The 21,609-nt window shown below is 46.1% G+C and overlaps 1 protein-coding gene and 1 pseudogene across 11 annotated transcripts in view; both read right to left on the reverse strand.

The window, feature by feature from the left end:
• Window positions 1-422: 422 nt before the first annotated feature.
• On the reverse strand, window positions 423-6,704 carry LOC139273967 (putative nuclease HARBI1; annotated as a pseudogene).
• A 380-nt stretch (window positions 6,705-7,084) lies between these two features.
• LOC139273331 (maestro heat-like repeat-containing protein family member 1) overlaps window positions 7,085-21,609 on the reverse strand; it is an 81,046-nt gene continuing 66,521 nt past the window's right edge. For 10 of the 11 annotated variants that reach the window (XM_070890134.1, XM_070890140.1, XM_070890135.1 and 7 more), the window contains 2 exons: window positions 16,981-17,139; window positions 7,085-13,654 (listed from right to left, as the gene is read on the reverse strand). In XM_070890134.1, coding sequence (XP_070746235.1) covers window positions 7,906-12,909 — 5,004 coding nt within the window. In that variant the 5' untranslated portion in view covers window positions 12,910-13,654; window positions 16,981-17,139 and the 3' untranslated portion in view covers window positions 7,085-7,905. Of the gene's footprint in view, window positions 13,655-16,891; window positions 17,140-21,609 lie in introns of those variants that run through there. The other variant, XR_011595070.1, reaches the window with a different exon arrangement.

A 21,609-nucleotide genomic window follows, 5' to 3' on the forward strand; every position in this document is an offset into this window, starting at 1 on the left:
CAAGAAATTACATTATTTGATGAGATCTGCTAAGGTTTCTATAGTTATAAGAAATTTCAAATGTTTTTAACCAATTTAAAAGTGCTTTGTTCACTGACTTAATCATCTGGTAAGCTGAGCTCATTGTGAAGTTTTATGGCTGTAGTTCAATGAAAGGGCTTGTGTACATTTACCTTTAAACTGCTTCTAAGTTGTAAAAAGTCAACAATTATGTGTCTCCAAGATTTCACTATTTTGTATTTCGCTATTTTATTTAATATTTGTAGCCTGGAATCACTTGAAATTTTGATTCAACTTTTTTATTAACAACCAACGAAACGTTACAACTGTTTGAAAAGTAGCAAATAAGTTTACATCTTATTGGTGAATCTTTATTACAGTAAGAAACCAAAGAAGTTACTTTAAACTGTTTACATGTTTTAATCAAAGACCTTTGAAAATTTTTTAAAGTAGCAATTATCTAACAAAGATGAAAAACTTTGATGCAATAAAATGTTACTTTTTCACTTTAAAATTGTGTTTCTTCTTTTCTGTGCCTTGCTGGGCTGCAGTGGGGAGGGAGGAGGCGACAGTATCATCACCTCGTAAACGTGTTAGCAACTAGCTGTTCCCTGACAGCTCTGCTTTCGGCAGCAGCTCACTCCTCCCCTTCACGCCTTCCCACTGGGACATTTTCAAGATCTTCCATTTCAGCAGGGAGTTCATCTAAAGGGTTAAGAGTTAGTCCTTGTTTCAGGGCAAAGTTGTGCGAAGTGCAACAGGCCACCACAACCTTGACACTTTTGCAGGACTGTACTGCAATGCCCCCCCTGGTTTGTCCAGGAACCGAAAGCGTGATTTAAAAACCTCAATTGTCCTCTCGACAACTTGACATGTCCCCACATGTGCTGGTTGTATGTCTCCCGTGCCTCATTATTGGTCCTGCGGTATGGTGTCATCAGCCACGTTTTTAGTGGGTAGCCCTTGTTGCCCAATATCCATGCGGATCCTGGAGGCAATTGGTTGAGACAGTCATATAAGTTGGAGTGCTGTCGGACAAAGGAGTCCTGACTACTTCCACAGTGACCTGCGTTCATGCTTAGGATCCTGAGTTTCGCATCACAGCCGATCATTGCATTTAATGAATGATACCCCTTCCTGTTGATGAATCTCACAGCATTACTACTCGGTGCCTTCAATGCAACGTGGGTTCCATCGACGGCCGCAATCACTTTTGGGAAGCCAGCAATTCTATAAAAAGCAAGGGCATGCTCCCTTTGCTGCGGAGCAGACAAGTCAAAAGATATGAACTCATGGCCCCTACGTAATATGGCACCCGTTATCTGGTGAATGCGGGACCTTGCAGCACACTGGCTGATGTTTGAAAAGTCACCGGTGCCTGTCTGAAATGACCCTGATGCAAAGACGGTCAATGCGGTGGTCACCTTCATGGACAGAGACAAAGCAGTGCGGGTCGTGGGGCATGTTTGAAGTTCGTCCCTCAACTTGTCACACATTCGTCCGATTGCCTCTTTGCTGAAGCGCAGCCTCCTCACACATAACTCCTCCGACATCATTTCAAACGATAGCCTCTCCCTCAACACTCTCTGTGGGGGGTAGTTATTCCTTCTGATGTGGAGGCGTTGATAGTTCAGAAATCTTCTTAGTTGTTCCCTGCCACGTATGTTCCTCTGCTCAGAATGTCACACATCTGCATGGTAAGTATATCATACGCAGGCATGTTTCTCCCTTACAGATAGATGTTGTACACATAGGAAGAAAGAAGGAAATACTTGTAGAACTCACGTTTAAAGTCGGTGGGGCCTAACACACACTAACCCCCTCCCTCCGTTCCTCGATCCTCTCTCCCTGTTTGTCAGCTTGCATATTTGTCCATATACTGACCCTGTACCCCAGGCCCCCTGACTCCAGCTCCAGCCACTCATGCTTTGGTGCTTGGTTACCACAATGAATGGCTATCAATGAATTAAAGCACAGGGGTGTCTTTTAATTCGGCTTATTGTCTAAACTGACCATTGCTTTAATTTTGGGGAGAGGCACCAGTAAATGGGGCCAGCTTGCAATGGTGTTTGTGAGTGAAAGAAGGTCAGAACGTTTCCATGGGTTAAAAATGTCACTAAGGAGCTTACCTCGATGGCTGAGTTGGTCGATGCTGGACCACGACCACCACCACGCAGACGAGGAAGATCAGAGAATTATTCCTGGTCGATGTTAAGTATACTACAACCATTACCGAAAGCACCAGCTCTTTTACTATTGAAATGTTTTCATTCAACACACAGCCTTCAAAGCAGCTATAAAGGACAATCTCAAACAATCCTTCTAATAAATATTAACAGCTACAGTGCTGATGTCTAGCTTTAAACAGTAAACTACCCGTGATGTACCCGACTTACCTGCTTCCTCCAGCAGCTCTGTACACAGAATGCAGACTGTACGCCTGTTTTATCTGTCACAGAACCTTCGTGCCCTAATCCTGGGCAGAAGGTTTCTCAAATGCGGAAGTGTGCGCGAGAACTCAGTTCTCTAGCGCATGGGGAGGCCCTGTCCAGCTCCAGCTTGACAGATCGGAAAAGACGGTTATCAGCGCATGCGCATTTTGCGCTGAAAACCATTTTTTCCGATAACTTCCGGGGTCAGTAGAAACTTCGTACGGGCCCGGGACATCGGAATTTTTGGGCCAATCATTTTTTTAGTCATTCTTTGTTGGCTTTTAAAAGCTTCCCAGTCTTCTGTCCTCCCACTAGTTTTGGCCACTTTGTATGCCCTTGTTTTTAATTGGATACCATCCTTTATTGCTTTAGTTAGCCACAGATGGCTATCCTTTCTCTTATACCTTCTCCTCCTCACTGGAATATATTTTTCTTGAGAGTTGTGAAATATCTCCTTAAATGTACACCACTGTTCATCAACCGTCCTACACTTTAATCTATTATCTCAGTCCACTTTAGCCAACTCTGCCCTCATACCTTCATAGTCTCCTTTATTTAAGCTTAGTACGCTGGTTAGAGATCCAACTTTCTCACCCTCCATCTGAATTTGAAATTCAACCATGCTATGATCACTCATTCCGAGGGGATCCTTTACTAGGAGATTGTTTATTAATCCTGTCTCATTACACAGGACCAGATCTAAGATAGCCTGCCCCCTGGTTGGTTCCATACATACTCCTCAAGGAACCCTTTGCACTCTGAATTCTTCCTCAAGGCTACCCTGACCAATTTGATTTGTCCAATCAACATGGAGGTTAAAATCACCCATGATTATTGCTGTACCCTTTTTACAAGCCCCCATTATTTCCTGGTTTATGCTCCGACAAACAGAGTTGCTACTGTTAGGGGGCCTATAGACTACACCCACCAGTGACTTTGTCCCATTATTATTCCTTATCTCTTCCCAAACTGTTTCAACATCCTGATCATTTGAGCCAATATCGTTTCTCACCATTGCAGTGATTCCATCCAATAATCAATAGAGCAACCCCACCTCCTTTTCCTTTCTGTCTGCCCTTCCAGATTGTCAAATACCCCTGAATATTTAATTCCCTGTCCTGGTCACCTTGCAACCATGTCTCTGTAATGGCTATCAGATCATACCCATTTGTCTTAATTTGTGCCGTCAACTCATCTATTTTGTTACAAATGCATTTAGACAAAGTGCCTTTAAATTTGTTTTTTTACCATTTTTTCCTGCTTGTTTCTTCTCTCCTTCAAACTCACTTTCTTTATTTTTGCTTTCTAATTCCAGCTTTACTCCCCTCCCTACTGAATCTATTTTCAGGTTCCCATCCCCCTGTCAAGCTGGTTTAAACCCCCCCAATGGCACTAGCAAACCCCACCGTGAGGATATTGATCCCAGCTCTGTTGAGGTGCAACCCGTCCGGCTTGTACAGGTCCCACCTCCCCCAGAAGTGGTCCCAATGCCTCAGGAAACTGAAGCCCTCCACCTGCACCATCTCTCCAGCCACGTATTCATCTGCTCTATCCTCCTATTTCTATACTCACTGGCTCGTGGCACCGGGGGTAATCCGGAGATTACTACCTTTGAGGTCCTGCTTTTTAATCTCTTTCCTAGCTCCCTAAACTCTGCCTGCAGGACCTCATTTCTCTTCCTACCTCTGTCATTGGTACCGATGTGGACCACGACCTCTGGCTGTTCACACTCCCCCCATAGAATGTACTGCAGCCGCTCAGTGACATCCTTGACCCTGGCACCAGGGAGGCAACATACCATCCTGGAGTCACGTCTGCAGCCGCAGAAACGCCTGTCTGCTCCCGACTATTAAATCCCCTACCACTATAGCTCTTCCATTCTTCTTCCTCCCCCCTCCCCTGTGTAGCTGAGCCACCCGTGATGCCATGGACTTAGCTCAGGCTGCACTCCCCAGAGCCACCATTGCCCCCACCGGTACTCAGAACAGAGCAGCAGTTAGAGAGCGAGATGGACTCCGGGACTCTGCATTACCTGCCTAGTCCTCCTCTTCTGTCCAGGGGTCACCCACTCCCTCTCTGCCTGCACAATCTTAAGCCGTGTGGTGACCACCTCTAGAAACGTGCTATCCACGTAGCTCTCAGTCTTGTGGATGCACCGCAGTGACTCAAGCCAACACGGAGATGGCGTTGTTGCAGCTGGAGACACCTCCTGCACACGTGGTTGTCCCGGCTGCACAACGCATCCAGGATTTCCCCCATGCCACAGGATGTGCAATCCATGGGACTGAGCTGTCCTGCCATCCCTCTAGTTACACTCGCAGCTATCGAGTAGAACTAAACTCTAAACCTTAGCACAACACACCCAGCCACTACTCAGCAAACAGACAATTTAATTAACTGGTTTTCCTTAGATAATAAAAATAACATGTATTTACTTGCAGTTCTCCGAACTTACAACAAAACCAAAGGTTTCCTAAAGAAAATAAAAATACTCACCAATCCACCAGCCAGTCACTTACCTGCTTGGCTGTGACGTGACACTTCGATTTCGATTCTTTTTACTTATTGTCCCTGCAGCAGCTGGCTCCTCCCGACTGCTGCCCTTTTGTCTGGTCCTCAACGTCCCGCTGCCTTCGGGAACCCAATTCCTCCATTCTCTCTAAATGTGAAGCAAATCTTGGCACACACCGCCACCTCCCAGAAACATTTAGTAATCAGGCGACAGAGGGCAAAGGAAAGAGCTAATCACACGATGAGGAACGAGGAGCGGGACCCTGGGATGTGACAACATACAACCTGTCCCAAAATCCCTGGCTACGTCTAACATCAGTGATATTATTGCTTCTAGTCTTGTCCCCAGAATGCTTATGTATTGCTATCACATTGGTGCCTGGTGAGGAGCCTGCGGCTACCCAGGGCCGATGGAAACGGTGACATTTCTATACTCTGCGGGAGGGAGAAAATAAATTGTAACGCCAGAGGGAGGCAACTTTGTTTGTGCTACCCAGTTGCCAATGAACATACCTTCCCCCTGACTTTCAGTCAGTAAAGGCATGTGAGGGGGGGGGACATGTAAGATGGCTGCTGTCATTATAAAATTGGGAAAATGTGAGATGGCTGCTATACTGAGCTAAGCCTTACAAAAAGTGCTTAGAAAAAGTAAAAGATAAAATCCTTGTAAAAACAAAGTCATAAAACCTAAATGAGACATGAGCATAACTGCCTCTGACAACTGCTGTGGGGGGGCGTGCAGGAGACGTTCTATACAACAAACAAGTAATCTTCTCACTGAGGGGACCCTGATCAAACAGATTCGTGCATTCGGATGCAGCCGCTGGATTTCAGGCTTAAATATGAGGGTTGGAAGAGTTAACACTTACTACAGTCGAGGAGCCCTTAGTTTGGACACTAAGGTGATATTACCCGGGATAAGGTAGGCCTGACCAGTATTTGGGTCTGGTAGCATAAAAAGGAAACCTTTAGTTATTTACTTTGTATATGTTGTGCTGTGCATAATCATTGCCTCTGTGAGAGATTTAGCCTTGGTTATAAAAATAAAAGTCTTCACGGTTAATCCGACATTGTGTGTATGTGTCTATAATTCCCGGAGTCACCAACACTGTTACGTAAGGCAAAGGCACACTGCTTTTTACCTGCACATGAACAGGGAGATCTGGGGGTATGTGTGCACAAATCGTTGATGTTGGCGGGGTAGGTTGAGAAAGCGTGATTGTTGTAGATGGTTTGTGCAATGGTTGCCCTAGTGCTCTGACAAAACGTGGATGTCTGCTCTCTTTCAATGAAAGTACTGAAGGCAGAAGATTGATAACATGGGGGTGATTTCTTTACTATCAAACAGGCGAGCATTTATTCCTAACAAATGAGCATCCATCCTAACACGACTCGCTGTCCTTCCCCTCTGACCCTGCTTTCTATCCCAAATTGATTCTCTGCTTTGTGAGTCTTTCTCCCATCCAATCGTCCAAAGTCTGTTCCTTTCTCAATCGTGATTTTCACTCCCACTCGCCCGAGCCCTCCTTTCTCCTCTAGCTTTTTCCTGTCTGTCCGTCTCTCCCAATACCTCCTTCTGTGGCTCGGTGTCAAAAAATGTTTTTATTGCTACCGCTCATGTTAAGCGCCTTGGGATGTTTTGCGACGTTAAATGCAATATCAAAGGTCGCACATGATACAAACCTTGGCAACACAGTACATAGTGAGCAGGATAGTATCAGATTTCAGGAGCACATAGGCTGGTAAAATGGGCAGACACATGGCAGATGCAAGTTAGTGTGAATAAGTGTGAAGTGATGCACTTTGGGAATGTATGGGCAGATCGCTGCACTGTTTGTAAGGGGACTGCGTCTATAAATAAACTAGCATGGTGAACCAGTGAGGAATTGCATGGAGTGAGGAGCAGGATCTGTGTCTAATGTCAGGTGTGAGTGTGTGAGAGTGTGTGTGAGAGAGAATGCGTGTGAGTGTGAGTGTGTGTGAGAGTGTGTGTGTGTGTGTGTGTGTGTGTGTGTGTGTGTGTGTGTGAGAGAGTGTCTATGTGTGTGTGTGTGTGAGAGAGACAGTATCGGGAGAGTTCACTCCCAGTCACACAGCAATGGGACCTGCACTGTTTAAAGATCCACACATAGCCATTAATGTAACAAGAAGATATCAATTTATTTAGAAATGAAACATAGAAATTTACAGCGCAGAAGGAGGCCATTTCGGCCCATCGTGTCCACGCCGACGAGGCCCTCGGTCATCAGCACTGAAGGTTATATATAAACTTATGAACAATGAACGATGGCGGACAGGTAAAGAGCATCCAGCCCAACCAGTCTGTCTCTCACAACTGCGATATCCCTTGCACTGAAACATTCTACACTCCACCCCAACTGGTGCCATGTGATCTCCTGGGAGAGGCAAAAACCAGATAAAAACCCAGGCCAATTTAGGGAAAAAAATCTGGGAAAATTCCTCTCCGACCCATCGAGGCGATCGAAACTAGTCCAGGAGATCACTCTGGCCGGATTCCATGCCCTGCAGTGCTTGCCATTATATCTGTGCCGACCAACAAAAGATCATCCAGTCTAATCCCAATTACCAGTCCAGGTCTGTAATCCTGCAGGTTACGCCACTTTAAGTGCCCATCCAACCATCTCTTAAAAGTGGTGAGGGTTTCTGCATCCACCACTCTTCCAGGCAGTGAGTTCCAAATCCCCAAACCCTCTGCCATGTACATGCCATAAAATTACATGCTTAGAAATCAGGTTGAATGGTTGATCATTCTGCTGCTGAGAGGAGGTGGAGAAGGTTGGTGGTCTGAGCATTGGACCTTCTTCAGACTGTTGGTGAATGGCAGCAAGGAGCATCAGCAGGTTGGGGCCTTCATAGGAGCATAGCACTTCTCGGTACAGCGGGTGCTGGAGAGCGATGGCTGTGAACACAGCGACTGGACTGGACGTCACCAAGGTACAGGTCACTGATTGGAGCGTGGGCAGGTACAGCAGGAGCAGCGAGGCCAGGGCGAAGGTGCTGTGAGAGATTGCAGAGCGATGTGGTCGGGGCCCAGGACAGGCGTGAGTTCGGGGCTCAGAAGAGGCGTGGGCACAGGGGGAGGGACCACCTGTGATGATGATGGTGAACGGTAGCAGGTCCTGTGCCACCAGCTGACCTTCCGGGCAAGTCGGACACGTTCCGACTGTTGGTGTAGTAAAAAGGCCAAGTAATTTGCGCTTGCTCGCAGTTGTTCCTGGGGGCCTTGGAAGAATGACTGGCAATCTTGGGCGTACGATGTCATCTGTTTCGGGAGATCTTTAGCCAACTGGTGTGAAATGCTTGTTAAGAATCCCACGTAGTTCCTGGTGGGCGCATCTTCATAATCATCGATCATTGAGGAAGCCTCGACAGAACCAAGGAGTGGGAGCAGTAATCGGAGTGTGGAACAACAAGCCCTGGTCACCTCCTCACTCCCTCCATCCAGGTGCAACAACAAGCGCACCAGGTTAGAATGGGCCTGTTGGCAGAAGGAGGATTTGGAACCTCCTATTCCACACTTGGCCAAGATCCCCAACACGCTGAACGCTTCAGCCCGCACCTTATCCGATTCAGCCTCAAAGAGAGGTTGGATCGTGGCGAGGATTTTCCCTAGAAAGGGTTGGATGATGCTTGCTCCTGACAGGATTAAGTGTTTTGAGAGGCATGACAGTACCTCAAATAATATCACTTCTGCCTGATTCTCCTGGATCCCCAACACAGTAATCATTGTGTGTATCATGCTCTCAGACAAACTTTTAGTATCATGATGCACTCGAACATTATACAGGCCCCTGACACACACCAACTGGACAACTGGGGAACCACAGAGCAAACAGCTTCGCAATCTACTCGCCAGAATGCCGGTCAGCTGCTGCTGTGAAGCCAGTGGGGATTTCAACAGCTCTGAAAAGAAGCAAGCCACGGTGACTGCCCGACAGTCTTGAAGCGTAAGGATTTGGGCCGCCAGCAGTGTCACAATGCCAGTCAGACAGGGGCCTGCAAACCTCCCCATTGCCCTGGCCAACAGGACAACGCCCTTGTGGGACGTGCGGAGATCCATCATCTGGTCCCAGCCTCCACTTTGCTCCATGTTGTTCAGCACTGCTTGGTTCTTTGTCCGTTCTAGCAGGTCCTTCAGCGTCTGCGCACAGTTCACACATAAATCACTGCTCTCCAGTGTTAGAGGTTCACTGGAGATTTCACTCTGCTGGAAATGATCATCAGGAACCAAACCACTGACCAGACAAACATCCGTGCAAGCGTTAAGATAAATGAGCAGGGCACTAAATATTTGCGGGAATAACAATGTCACCGCCGTTGCCGACTCAGGCTCATTTATCATTGCCTGCAGCCCACAGATGGCAGCCAGGGATTCTTGGCTCCAATGTTTGGTTGTCTGGCCAGGATCGGTTCTGCCTACTGGAAATGGCAGCTGATTATTCAGGATGTCCAGCAGCTCTCCCATTGTACTCATGACACAGTCAGTGTTCTCTGCCAGTGCTTGCCACATGGCACTGACGTACTTGTCCAAAGGTACAGGGTAGGTGAGGAGACAGGACACAACTGTTGAACTGTTGTGGGAGGACAAAATGGCGATGCTCCTTAAAACCAAACGTTTCACCTCCTGATGAGCAACTGACTCCAACTGAGCCCTCAACATGTGAATTATCTCTGCCACCCGATCCTGAAGTTCACTGTCACATCTCTCGATGATGGCTTTCACGAGGGCAGCGGCTGCACTGGAACAGCTGAGGTGTTGGTCGGACAATTCCTTGAAGGACATGAAGAGTAAGTTGGTCAGCTGGTCATGGGGCAAACACTTGGCAATGACCTCCGCGATCTGGTAGCAAGTTTGAAAGAGGACTGAAGCATCATGGTTAACTAATTGTTCCCTGACTGCTTTCAGAATCTCCAACTGCTCCTTTTGCTGATCCCGATCGGTGCCTTCATACGATATCTGAATGGCCAGAATGGTGTATAAAGTGTCCAGAGCCATCCATCGAATGGGAAGCGAAGGGTCTGCACAACGCGGCATCAGTCGTCCAATCAGAGTCCCCAGGTTATTTGCAGGCGCCACATGATGAACATTGAGCTGCTGTCTGTAAAATGTCAGCAGCTGTAAGTTCATGTTCATGGCGCTCTCTCGCTCGTGAGCTTCTCCTGAAATAATCCAAACTTCCACCTGGTTCAAAATGACCTGAAGTCCTTCAGGGGTCAGGTCCTGAAGCAATAATTGCTTCAGAAGCTCTTCCAGGGAACTCATGGTCTGGGTATAAAGTGTTGCCACCACTTTTGTATCCCCATTCATGTCCTTGGCATTGTCCAGTTGTGGTGGTAACACGCTGAAAGTGCTGGTCAGGCAGGCTTGGATCAGCTGGCAGGTGTCCGCTCTGGTTGTTCTAATGTTTAATTTGATCAGCTGTATGCAGGCGTCCATGGCTAGCTGTCGGACAGGGCTCTGCAGCAGCTCTGGTGGCTCGGCCTTGATAACATCCAGCATGAACGTCAGCAGCTTCTTGTTTCTGATCAGGTTGAGGGGAACGCTCTGGCGATTTGCATGTAGGGAGCTGGCTATCTGTGTAATGGCCTTTATCAGGCTGAGCTTTAGTGTAGCATCCCCGGATTCCGACTTTTTCTCCTGCCCAGTTGTGGTGTATAGGTTGAACACAGCTGGCAAGATGTGGGTCTCAACCGTGGACAGCACTAGTTCCACAGGTGCATAGAAGGCCATGTTCCCATAACTCAGGACCAGAGTGCTCTTGGCCAAATCCCCATCTGGCTTGGCCCCAAGAATGTTCAAGAAACCTTTCGCTTTCAAGTGGTTGGACTTCGCAAACTCCTTCAGGCTACTGAGGGTTTCAACAAAGTGCGTCATGGCACAGAAACCAATGGCGAGGGCTGCACCCTCTCTCTCCGCACTCTCACTGTGCTGCACACTCACTAGCATTTTGGAAAGCTGCCCCTTTATTTGCTTAGCGTGGGTGTGACGGAGCACTGTCCCCAGGGATTTATAGAGAAAGCCCTTCTCTTGTGGGGAGAGATTGCCGATGCCGATCTCGCTGTGTATTTGATTGGCGAGCTGACATGTCCATTCCTCATCGTCAATGGCATTGAGGGATGTGGACAAGACCAGCAATAATTTATCCTCCCATTCCCTTTGGACCAGAGACTCCTTTGAATTTGTCAGCAGTTCCTCGACCAATGAAGGAAGCTCCTCTTCCCACCCCCTCGCTGTTGCTGGGTGGATATTGACGCTCAGAACTCGCATTAGCCTCAGTGCCGCAGCTCCTCGGCCTCCTCCCTGATATGGGCAACTAGACACGACGAGGAGCCGGGTCAGCAATGCCTGGGCTCGGGGGAGATTTACATCTTCACTGCTGGTGAGGAAATACCTTTCACTGCCGACTTGCAGCTTCTTCTTCCCAAGATATGCAGCACAGTTATATATGGTTGTCGAAGCAGTGGTGTACTGGGGCGTAGTAACGAACTGCAGTAAGAATGGCCAAAGGATATCCTCCATCTTAACTGCAGTTGTGATTACGTACATTACTGTTTCACATACAGTCACTACTTCCTCATCAGTAACCTGGTCTGGCCGATTATTGGACGGTACAGAGGTCCTTGAGTCAATGGGTGCAGCACACTCTTGGATAAGAAATTCCACCATTGCCTTGCCTCCCTCTGGCTCAAGGTAACCTTGCTGGGCCATGACACAGATTACCTTGGCAACGAGTTTCTTCTCCAGGTTGCTGCTCTTGTTTTGGAGAAGTGGTTTCAAGGCGGCCACAATCTGAGCCTTCCTCTCAGATTGTGGGGAGACCGATATAACGAGCTGTTTCAATACATTGAGTGTTGCTACTCTCGTGTTTTGTTCAGTCTTCTTTAACTGTGAGAGGATAAGTTTCTGTATTGAATCTCCATAAGCTGGGGCCAGAACTTCAAAACAGCTAAGGATCTTCTTCTCAGCAAAATGGTCATCATATCCGGCCAACACACACATCTGCTGGTGGAGACTTTGAAGCAGATTGTCCACCTGTGCTTTCAGCCCCTTCATCTTAATCTCCATGGCAACCTCCAGTACGCGGCACAGACACTCTGTAATGGAACAATGCCCGGGGTGCTTCTTGTAGAGAGAGAGGATGCTACGAAATAACCTAGGCAGCTCCTCCTCCAGTGTGTCCTTCGGCAGCAGGGCGATGATATAGCCGAGAGCTTCCACGATCGGGATCGTCAATGCAGAGGCTTCCTTCTCAAGCCACACCTTGAGTACAAGACTATAGACAGAGTGGAACACGGAGGAGAAAGAATCTTTCGTCATGTTAAATTCTGCGGCTTCCTCCACATTTCCCAGATAAATTAGGATGCTCTTGGCAAAGCTCCCCACCGCTGAAACAAATGCGGACTTGAGCTCAGCCTGGTCAACACCAACAAATACTGGAATCATGGTCCCTAAGATGGATTTCAGTAAGGGCACCATGCCGTGCACATTTTCCACAGCCAGTTTTGTGAATGTCTTGACCACGTACACATGTGGAAGGATCCCTTGTTTTAAACTCTTTTTCATCAACTCCACAACTTCCTTCCTGAATCTGAAGCTCATGGTAACCAGGAGATTGCTGGCAGCTTCCTGGCTCTCAGCTTGTGCTCCTGCTGACATTGTCATCCAAATTTCAGCCAAAGCGATAACTTTCTGGGCGAGTGCGTGGCTGAGTTGATCAAGGTTGTCCTTGATAATCATCACCATGCTCTCCAATATTACCACACTGTGTGGAGCTGTCTGCATGGTGCGATGGCACAGATAATCATGGCAACTGGTTATTATTATCTCTGGGTGCTGACGCCCCAGTGTCAGGATGATCTTTGATATTTTCTCCCGACAACTTTCACCTTCCTCGGCTGTCATCTTCAAGAGGGCAACTGAGAAAGTTTTGACATTGACGGACATTTTCGTTGTCAAATTCTACAATTTTTCAAGCTAAGTTTTAAGCAAATAATTTCTGTGAGTATGGATTGGCAATGATTACTCACTCAGTCAGTTTGTATTCAGATGACTTCTCTTCTTTCAATTCGATGATGAACACACTGTTTTCAATTTGTTCTTTATGATTATCCAGGATTTGGATAGTTTTGATTAAAGCACTTGCCTTGAAGCTCTCACCTCTTTGCTTCCTCACGCACAAATGCACAGTTTCAACCACTTTGCTGTATTTTGTCGCCCCTGTGGTTTCTGGGTTGTCATAGTGTTCATTGTGAGGCCAGGTTACATACCCCTCAGTTGTGATGTGGCCCTGGGTCATGTGCCCATATAAGTCCTGCCAGCTGTGTCAGTTTAAGGTGGGTGGTGGGGTGAAGGCCCAGGCCTGAGATACAGACCAAACGGTCAATGCAACATTCGCAACCCTTGGCAGCCATATTGGATTGAGCAGGTGTTTGTTCCTAATAAAGAACCCACTGCACCACAGACTCTTAAAGTACACGTGACAAAAGATGTCGAAATGGGAGTGTAGGACATACATTTCTAGCAGAATTGCCCCAAATTGGGATATGAAATCAATTTTAAATACATTATAAATAAAAGATCTGACGTCATGAGATGATTCCAGTGTTGGAATGGGAAAGCATCATTTCCAGCCCAGAACAATAAGGCTCCTTCACTCCAGTAGGATAGTCTCAAATAACATGGAATAGGTCTAGAAAAGATGAGTAAACACAGTTGTATGTTTGTACGTTCATCACTGTCTAAACAAATGATCCCACTGACTTTCTCTGCTCCTCTAATTCTGGCCTCTTGAGCATCCCCGATGTTAATCGCTCCACCATTGGTGGCCGTGCCTTCAGCTGCCAATGCCTTAAGCTCTGGAATGCCCTCCCTAACCTCTCGACTTCTTTGTATCTCTTTCCTCATTTAAGACACTCCTTAAAACCTACCTCTTTGACCATCTGCCCTAATATCTCCTTATGTGGTTCAAGTAGACCATAGGGCCCCTCAAGCCTGCTCTGCCATTTGATACGATCATGGCTGAGTGAATCATGAACTCAGGTCCACTTCCCTGCCCGCTCCCCATAACCCCTTAATCCCTTATTGTTTAAGAAACTGTCTATCTCTGTCTTAAATTTATTCAATGTCCCAGCTTCCACAGCTCTCTGAGGCAGCGAATTCCTTATTAGTCAGCAAATTGTGTTAGGGAATTTGATGGGATTGAAGGCCGATAAATGCCCAAGGCCTGATAGTCTGCATCCCAAAGTACTTAAGGAAGTGGCCCTAGAAATAGTAGATGCATTGGTGATTATTTTTCCAACAATCTATTGACTTTGGATCCGTTCCTATGGATTGGAGGGAGAGAGAAAACGGGGAATTATAGACCGGTTAGCCTGACATCAGTAGTGGGGAAAATGGTGGAATCAATTATTAAAGATGGAATAGCAGCGCATTTGGAAGCAGTGACAGGATCGGTCCAATCAAGCATGGATTTATGAAAGGGAAATCATGCTTGACAAATCTTCTAGAATTTTTTGAGGATGTAACTAGTAGAGTGGACAAGGGAGAACCAGTGGATGTATGTATTTGGACTTTAAAAAGGCTTTTGACAAGGTCCCACACAAGAGATTAGTGTGCAAAATTAAAGCACATGGTATTGGGGGTAATGTATTGACGTGGATAGAGAACTGGTTCACAGACAGGAAGCAGAGAGTCGGGATAAACGGGTCCTTCTCAGAATGGCAGGCAGTGACTAGTGGGATGCCGCAGGGCTCAGTGCTGCGACCTCAGCTCTTTACAATGATTTAGATGAAGGAATTGAATGTAATATCTCCAAGTTTGCAGATACACTAAGCTGGGTGGCAGTGTGAGCTGTGAGGAGGATGCTGAGAGGCTGCAGGTTGACTTGGACAGATTAGGTGAGTGGGCAAATGCATGGCAGATGTAGTATAATGTGGATAAATGTGAGGTTATCCACTTTGGTGGCAAAAACATGAAGGAAGAAGGGGTAAACCATTTAGGACTGAGGTGAGGAGAAACTTCTTCACTCAGAGAGTTGTTAACCTGTGGAATTCCCTGCCGCAAATAGTTGTTGATGCCAGTTCATTGGATATATTCAAGAGGGAGTTAGATATGGCCCTTACGGCTCAAGGGATCAAGGGGTATGGAGAGAAAGCAGGAAAGGGGTACTGAGGTGAATGATCAGCCATGAAGGGCCGAATGGCCTACTCCTGCACCTATTTTCTATGTTTCTATGTTTCTATCTGGATGGCAGCAGATTAGGAAAAGGGAAGGTGCAACGAGACCTGGGTGTCATGGTACATCAGTCACTGAAAGTTGGCATGCAAGGTATGGCAGGCGGTGAAGAAGACAAATGGTATGTTGGCCTTCATAGCTAGGGGTTTTGAGTATAGGAGCAGGGATGTCTTACTGCAGTTGTACAGAGCCTTGGTGAGTCCTCACCTGGAATATTATGTTCAATTTTGGTTTCCTAATCTGAGGAAGGACGTTCTTGCTATTGAGGGAGTGCAGCGAAGGTTCACCAGACTGATTCCCGGGATGGCAGGACTGGCATATGAGAAGAGACTGGATCGACTGAGCCTATATTCAGTGGAGTTTAGAAGGATGAGAGGGGATCACATAGAAACATCTAAAATTCTGACGGGACTGGACAGGTTAGATGCAGGAAGAATGTTCCCGATGTTGGGGAAGTCCAGAACCAGTGGTCACAAGGATAAGGGGTAAGCCATTTAGAACCGAGATGAGGAGAAACGTCTTCACTCAGAGAGTTGTTAACCTCTGGAATTCTCTACCACAGAGAGTTGTTGATGCCAGTTCATTAGATATATTCAACAGGGAGTTAGATATAGCCCTGACGGCTAAAGGGATCAAAGGGTATGGAGAGAAAGCAGGAAAGGGGTACTGAGGTGAATGATCAGCCATGATCTTATTGAATGGTGGTGCAGGCTCGAAGGTCCGACTGGCCTACTCCTGCACCTATTTTCTATGTTTCTATAGGCTAGACTTTCCACTAGGTGGCTAAGGCCCCAAAAAACGGACCATGTTCCTGCGATGTGGGACATCGCGGCCTTGCTGATTGCCGGCACAAGGCACTTTTTTTTTGTGATTTTCCACTCGGCCTTACCCCGGCAATGTCAAATGGGCGATATGATTTTATGGCGATCTCATGATCGCCCACCGAAAACAGAAGTCAAAGAAGAAAAAGAAGCTTCCCTAGCAACGCTATTCTGCGCATGTGTGGGATTTTTCTTTGTGGTTGAATTTCTTTGCCGCATTTTGAAAGGTCAGGGATCATCGCACATGCTCAGAAGCACAGGGAGGGTCACAGAGAGAGAGAGAGAGAGAAAGGAAGGGAGCAGGAGCTGTTTGAGTGTGGTTGGATTGAAAAGTGAAATCTTGTTGAAAATTATTCATTCGTTTTGTCTTTTAAGTAATTTTTTTTGACCAATATTTGAACTTAGATAATATACAATATATTATCCAATATATTGAAAAATATATTTAAATATATATTACTATGGAGGGGGAAACTGAACGTAAAAGGGCTAAACAATTTAGCGAGGAGGCCAACGAGGCACTGGTGAATATAATGAGCAGCAGATGTAACACAGGGTGGGCATGGGAAACCTTCACCCCGTGCATATAGGAGAATCTGGGCCGAGATTGCCGATGTCGTAACCTCGGCCTCGAATGAAGTACTTACACCTGACCAGTGCAGGAAAAGGTGGAACAGCTTGCTGGCAGCAGCCAGAGTAAGTTGCATTTTATATTTTAAATTTTACATATGTCATGTTTAAATAATGCATGCAAATTTGAATTTGAATCTTGAATGTCATTTCGTTATAGTATTAATTAATTAAATTATGAATTAATTTAGGCATCCTAACACTAAGTTGATTTTTATATTATGAAATATTATTAATAGGCAATGCAATGTTAATTTCTAATCGAACATTTAAATCTGTCAGTCTTAAATGTTTATCATCAAGTCCATCAGCTTATGCCATGCAATGTTACCTTATCATTTCCGGAAGAAGATATCGATCAATCGCGTCGAGCAGAGGAGGACAGGCAGCGGCTCTGCTCACATGCAGATTTTACCCGAATACGAGGAGCTTGCGGTCGCCTTAGTGGGGCCTGACAGCCGTTTGGTCACGACCCGTGGTGTGGCCGAACCTAAGATAAAAATATCTTAGTTATGCATGTAATGTTCTGTAATTATAATGCAATCTGATATATATCTTTGATGTACTCTTGATTTACGAATGGCAGCCCTGGTCAGCCCTTGTGCATATGGGGTATTGAAAAGTATTCTTATATTATGGGTTATTGAGAAATTGACATGTATTGATGTATGTTTACGAATAATAAGCACCGTTAATGTCCTAATAAGTTGATAGGAAATGTCATTCGTCTTTTTAAGGTCAAGTGTCGTTAGAGTCAGTGGACTCATCCACTACTGCTGCACCGTCAAATACCTTGCAGGAGGAAGAGGAGGGACTGCTGCCAACTGTGGAGCAAGAGCAGGAGGAGGAGGAGGAGGACGATATTCTTTATCCAGAGTTTTGCGGGTTTCTCCGCAAATTGGAGCCAGTTCTCCGCGAACTGGAGCCAGTTCCCAGCAACCTGGAGCGAGTTCAGCACGAACTTCTCCAACTGGTCTTCTGTGCAAGCACAGACAGCACGGGAGACATTGGAGGCTGTTCGGCAGCAGACTGCCACAACCAATTCCCGATGGCATGCGTGCCTGGCTGCACACGGCGCTGCACCCCAAGGTGTTGTGTCAGCTCGCAGCGAGACCCCAAGCATGCAAGCGAGTACGGTGGACACAGTTCCTCCTGACTCAGAAGTGGAGCCTCAGGCTTCTGCTTCCACTCCATCACCTCCACCACGGCAGGAAGTCTTACCATCCCACACTGCACAATGCACTCATGTCGGTCTGCGTAGACCCAAAACGGGCGGGTAGGGTAAGAACACGGGGTGGGACTGGACCTGGAGGGAAACATGGCCGCAGGTAGGGAGGGGGGAGTGTTTTTCATTGTTGAATTGTTTTTTATTTTTTTTTTAATTGTTAACATTTTGTTGAAGGTTCATTGGGATTTGAGAGAAGGGTGGGTTGGGGGTTGGGGGTGGGGAGGGAGCAGGTGTGGGTGGAGGGAGCATGTTGTTAAATAGTTTTTAAAAAATTTGTTTGTTGGCTTTGTTAATAAAAAAAATCTTGAATTCAACAAATTTTGTGCCTTCTCTCTGAATTACATTAGTTAACAAATTTACAGTTGTTCATCCTTATTCTTTTATTATAGCAGTACTTTACTTAAACTTTACTTCAAGTAAGCATTATTTCCGATGATAGGCCAGTGGAGGAAAGACAACAAGGAAACCCCACGCAAATGAAAGTTTTGATTAACCCTAACTGTAATTGAACATTTGAATATCCACAATGATAGTTCATGCAAAGCGTTCATTAATGAGCTGCTGACACAACAGCTTAGTGGCCGTGTAACTGCCCCTGGCGACTGGTCTTCGGGAGGGGTGTGGTGGTACCAGTGCTAGATCGCCAGGCTGATTGAGCTCCTCTGTGTCCTCGCCCCCGTCCTCTTCATCCTCTTCATCCTCGCCGGCTGGTTCTTCTGTCTCCCCTCCTTCTGGAGGTGGACCTGCAGCCCGATCTGGCATTACTTGTCCTCTCCTTATAGCTAGGTTATGCAGCATGCAACACACCACAATAAACTCTGCAATCTGGTCAGGGTGCTACTGTAGGCTGCCTCCAGAATGATCCAGGCATCTGAAGCGCTGCTTTAGGACTCCAACTGTCTTTTCAACGATGTTGCGAGTCGCTATGTGACTTTCATTCTAACATTTCTGTGCTTCAGTGACGGGATTACGCAGAGGGATCATCAGCCAACTTGCAAGGCCATACCCTTTATCCCCCAGCATCCAACCGTGACCTTCTGGCTGATTGGCAAACAGGTCAGGGATAGCACTTTCACGCAAGTGGTGCACATCATGGATGCTGCCAGGAAGTGTAGCATTCACTGTCATAATTGTTTAATTGTGGTCAACAACAAGCTGCACATTTAGTGAGTGGAACCCCTTTCTGTTACGAAACACCTCCGCGTTCTTTAAGGGTGCTTTCAGGGCAATGTGCGTGCAGTCTACTGCTCCCTGTACCTTGGGGAACTGTGATATCCTGTAGAAACCCAAAGCCCTCTCGGTCTGTGCCTCCCTGGTCATTGGGAAGCTTAGGAAGTCCATCCTGCGAGCATAAAGAGCTTCAGTCACCTGTCGAATGCAGCAGTGTGTAGTGTGCTGAGAGATATGGCAGATGTCGCCTGAAAAGATCCCGATGCGTGGAAGGCTAGGGCAGCAGTAACTTTCACCTCAACGGGCAGTGCGGTTCTGATGGTGCTGGAAGGCTGCAGATCACCCTTGACGAGTTGACATATCTCATCGATGACCTCCTTCCGGAATCGCAACCTCCTAAGACAAGCATTTTCAGACAAGTTCAGGTAAGATTGCTTTTCCAAGTACCTTCGTTGGCTGTACGGTCTCCTCCTCTGTCTTCGTCTCCATCTATACATTACTGTGCCACCTCTTCGATTGATCCTTTCAGTAACCAGTGTGTGAGCAGTTGCAATTAAAAGCAGGGCAAGCATAGGCCCCATATCACTATCGATAATTACTTTCACCAATTTTAATAATCTCTCTACTCTATACTCTCTAATCACTGCACTCTGCACTCTCCGTACTCTCTACGTTATATACCAGTCAGTTTGATAGGCCCCAATAATATCAGTAAATAACTTCACTATGTAAAAGCTATTTACAAAAACATTTCAATATACAAAACCTATTTACCAAAAATAGCTTGATAATACCTCTTTATATTCCCTGTCCCAATATTCTGAGTACAATTATCTTTAAATAAATTTTCGAAATAACTCACAACTAAGCCTCCACTTCCTCCGAAGTTCAAAATGGCGTCCGTAGTGCCCATTTCCTTCTCTTAGGCCCAGTAACAGCAACTATTTCCCAGCACTCTTTTGGGCCTTGCATCAGCCCAGCGAAGTGCATGCTAGGTGCCAAAACTTGGGATGGGCCTTGTGTGGGCGATCATTTGGGCGGTCATCTCGGCGATCAAAGTGGAAATTAAGGAACCTGTTTTTCCGGCGATGTTTTGGGCCTAGTTTCCACTTTTTGCTCAAAAAGGGCGATAGATGGGCCATGGATGGGCGATGTGAAGTGGAAAGTCTCGCCCTATGTTTCTATGTTACTCATCTAGGCCTATATCAATTTAATAGGCTACCATTTGGAATGTCTTCCACCCCTGCCATATTCCAAGGGGTGATGAACCAGATTTTGCAAGGTATTGAAGGGGTAGTATGTTATTTAGTTGACATACTAATTTCAGCACCAAATAGGCAAATTCATAATAACATATTGAATGAAGTTCTCAAAACGGCTAGAGAAGCACAGATTGTCTGCTGGCAAGTGTGAGTTATTTCAAAACTCCGTGGAGTACTTAGGGTACAGAGTAGACAAAGATGGTTTACATCCAACCAAGGAAAGCAGGATGTAATCAGAAATGCACCCATTCCCAAGAATGTCACTGAACTTCACTCATTTTTGGGTCTTTTGAACTATTATGTGAAGTTCCTACCAAATTTGGCTGCAGTATTACATCCACTGAATGAACTATTGAAAAAAACAGGTCCATTGGAAGTGGTCAGAAGAATGCGATACAGCATTCAAGGAGTGTAAAAGCAAATTGGTAAAGAACATCATGTTAGTTCACTATGACGTATCTAAGGAGATCAAGCTAGCATGTGATGCCTCTCCGTATGGAATTGGGGCAGTAATCTCTCATGTACTACATAATGGAGAGGAGAGACCAATTGCTTTTGCTTCACGCACTCTCAGTGTCAGTGAGCATAATTCTGCACAAATCAAAAGGGAAGCTTTGGCATTAATTTTTGGGGTCAAGAAGTTCCACAAATACTTGTATGGTCGTAAGTTTACCATCATTACGGACCATAAGCCCCTGACAGCAATCCTCCATCCAAAGTCCCCAGTTCCAACATTAGCTACAGCCCGAATGCAGAGATGGGCTTTGATTTTGTCAGCATATACATATGATATTGAATACAGATGATCAGCTGATCTCAGTAATGCTCATGCAATGTCTAGATTGCCTTCCCCACCACAAGTTACACCTGATAGGGAAGAAGTGTTCTATTTTTCATACATTGATGAACTGCCAGTCACAGCTGAAGAGATTGGTAGAGTAACCAAACGTGACCCAGTTATGTCAAGGGTGTATGATTATATTGCAAATGGATGGCCAAACCAGGTAACAGACAAAGATACACATCCATTATTCATTCGTAGGAATGAATTATCAGTCGATAAAGATTGTATCATGTGGAGTACAAGAGTGGTTATACCAAATAAATTCAGGTTCAAATTATTAGGAGACCTCCATGACCAGCACCTGGAAATGTGCTTGACCAAGAGTTTTGCACGCAGTTACTTATGGTGGCCAGATCTAGATAAAGATATAGAGTACATCGTCAGTCAGTGTATGACGGTAAGCAAGCAAACACCATCAGTACCATTACAGCCATGGAAATGGCCTCCCAGGATGTG

Source organism: Pristiophorus japonicus, chromosome 9 (genome assembly GCF_044704955.1).
Source record: "Pristiophorus japonicus isolate sPriJap1 chromosome 9, sPriJap1.hap1, whole genome shotgun sequence".
In the NCBI taxonomy this organism is placed as follows: domain Eukaryota; kingdom Metazoa; phylum Chordata; class Chondrichthyes; family Pristiophoridae; genus Pristiophorus; species Pristiophorus japonicus.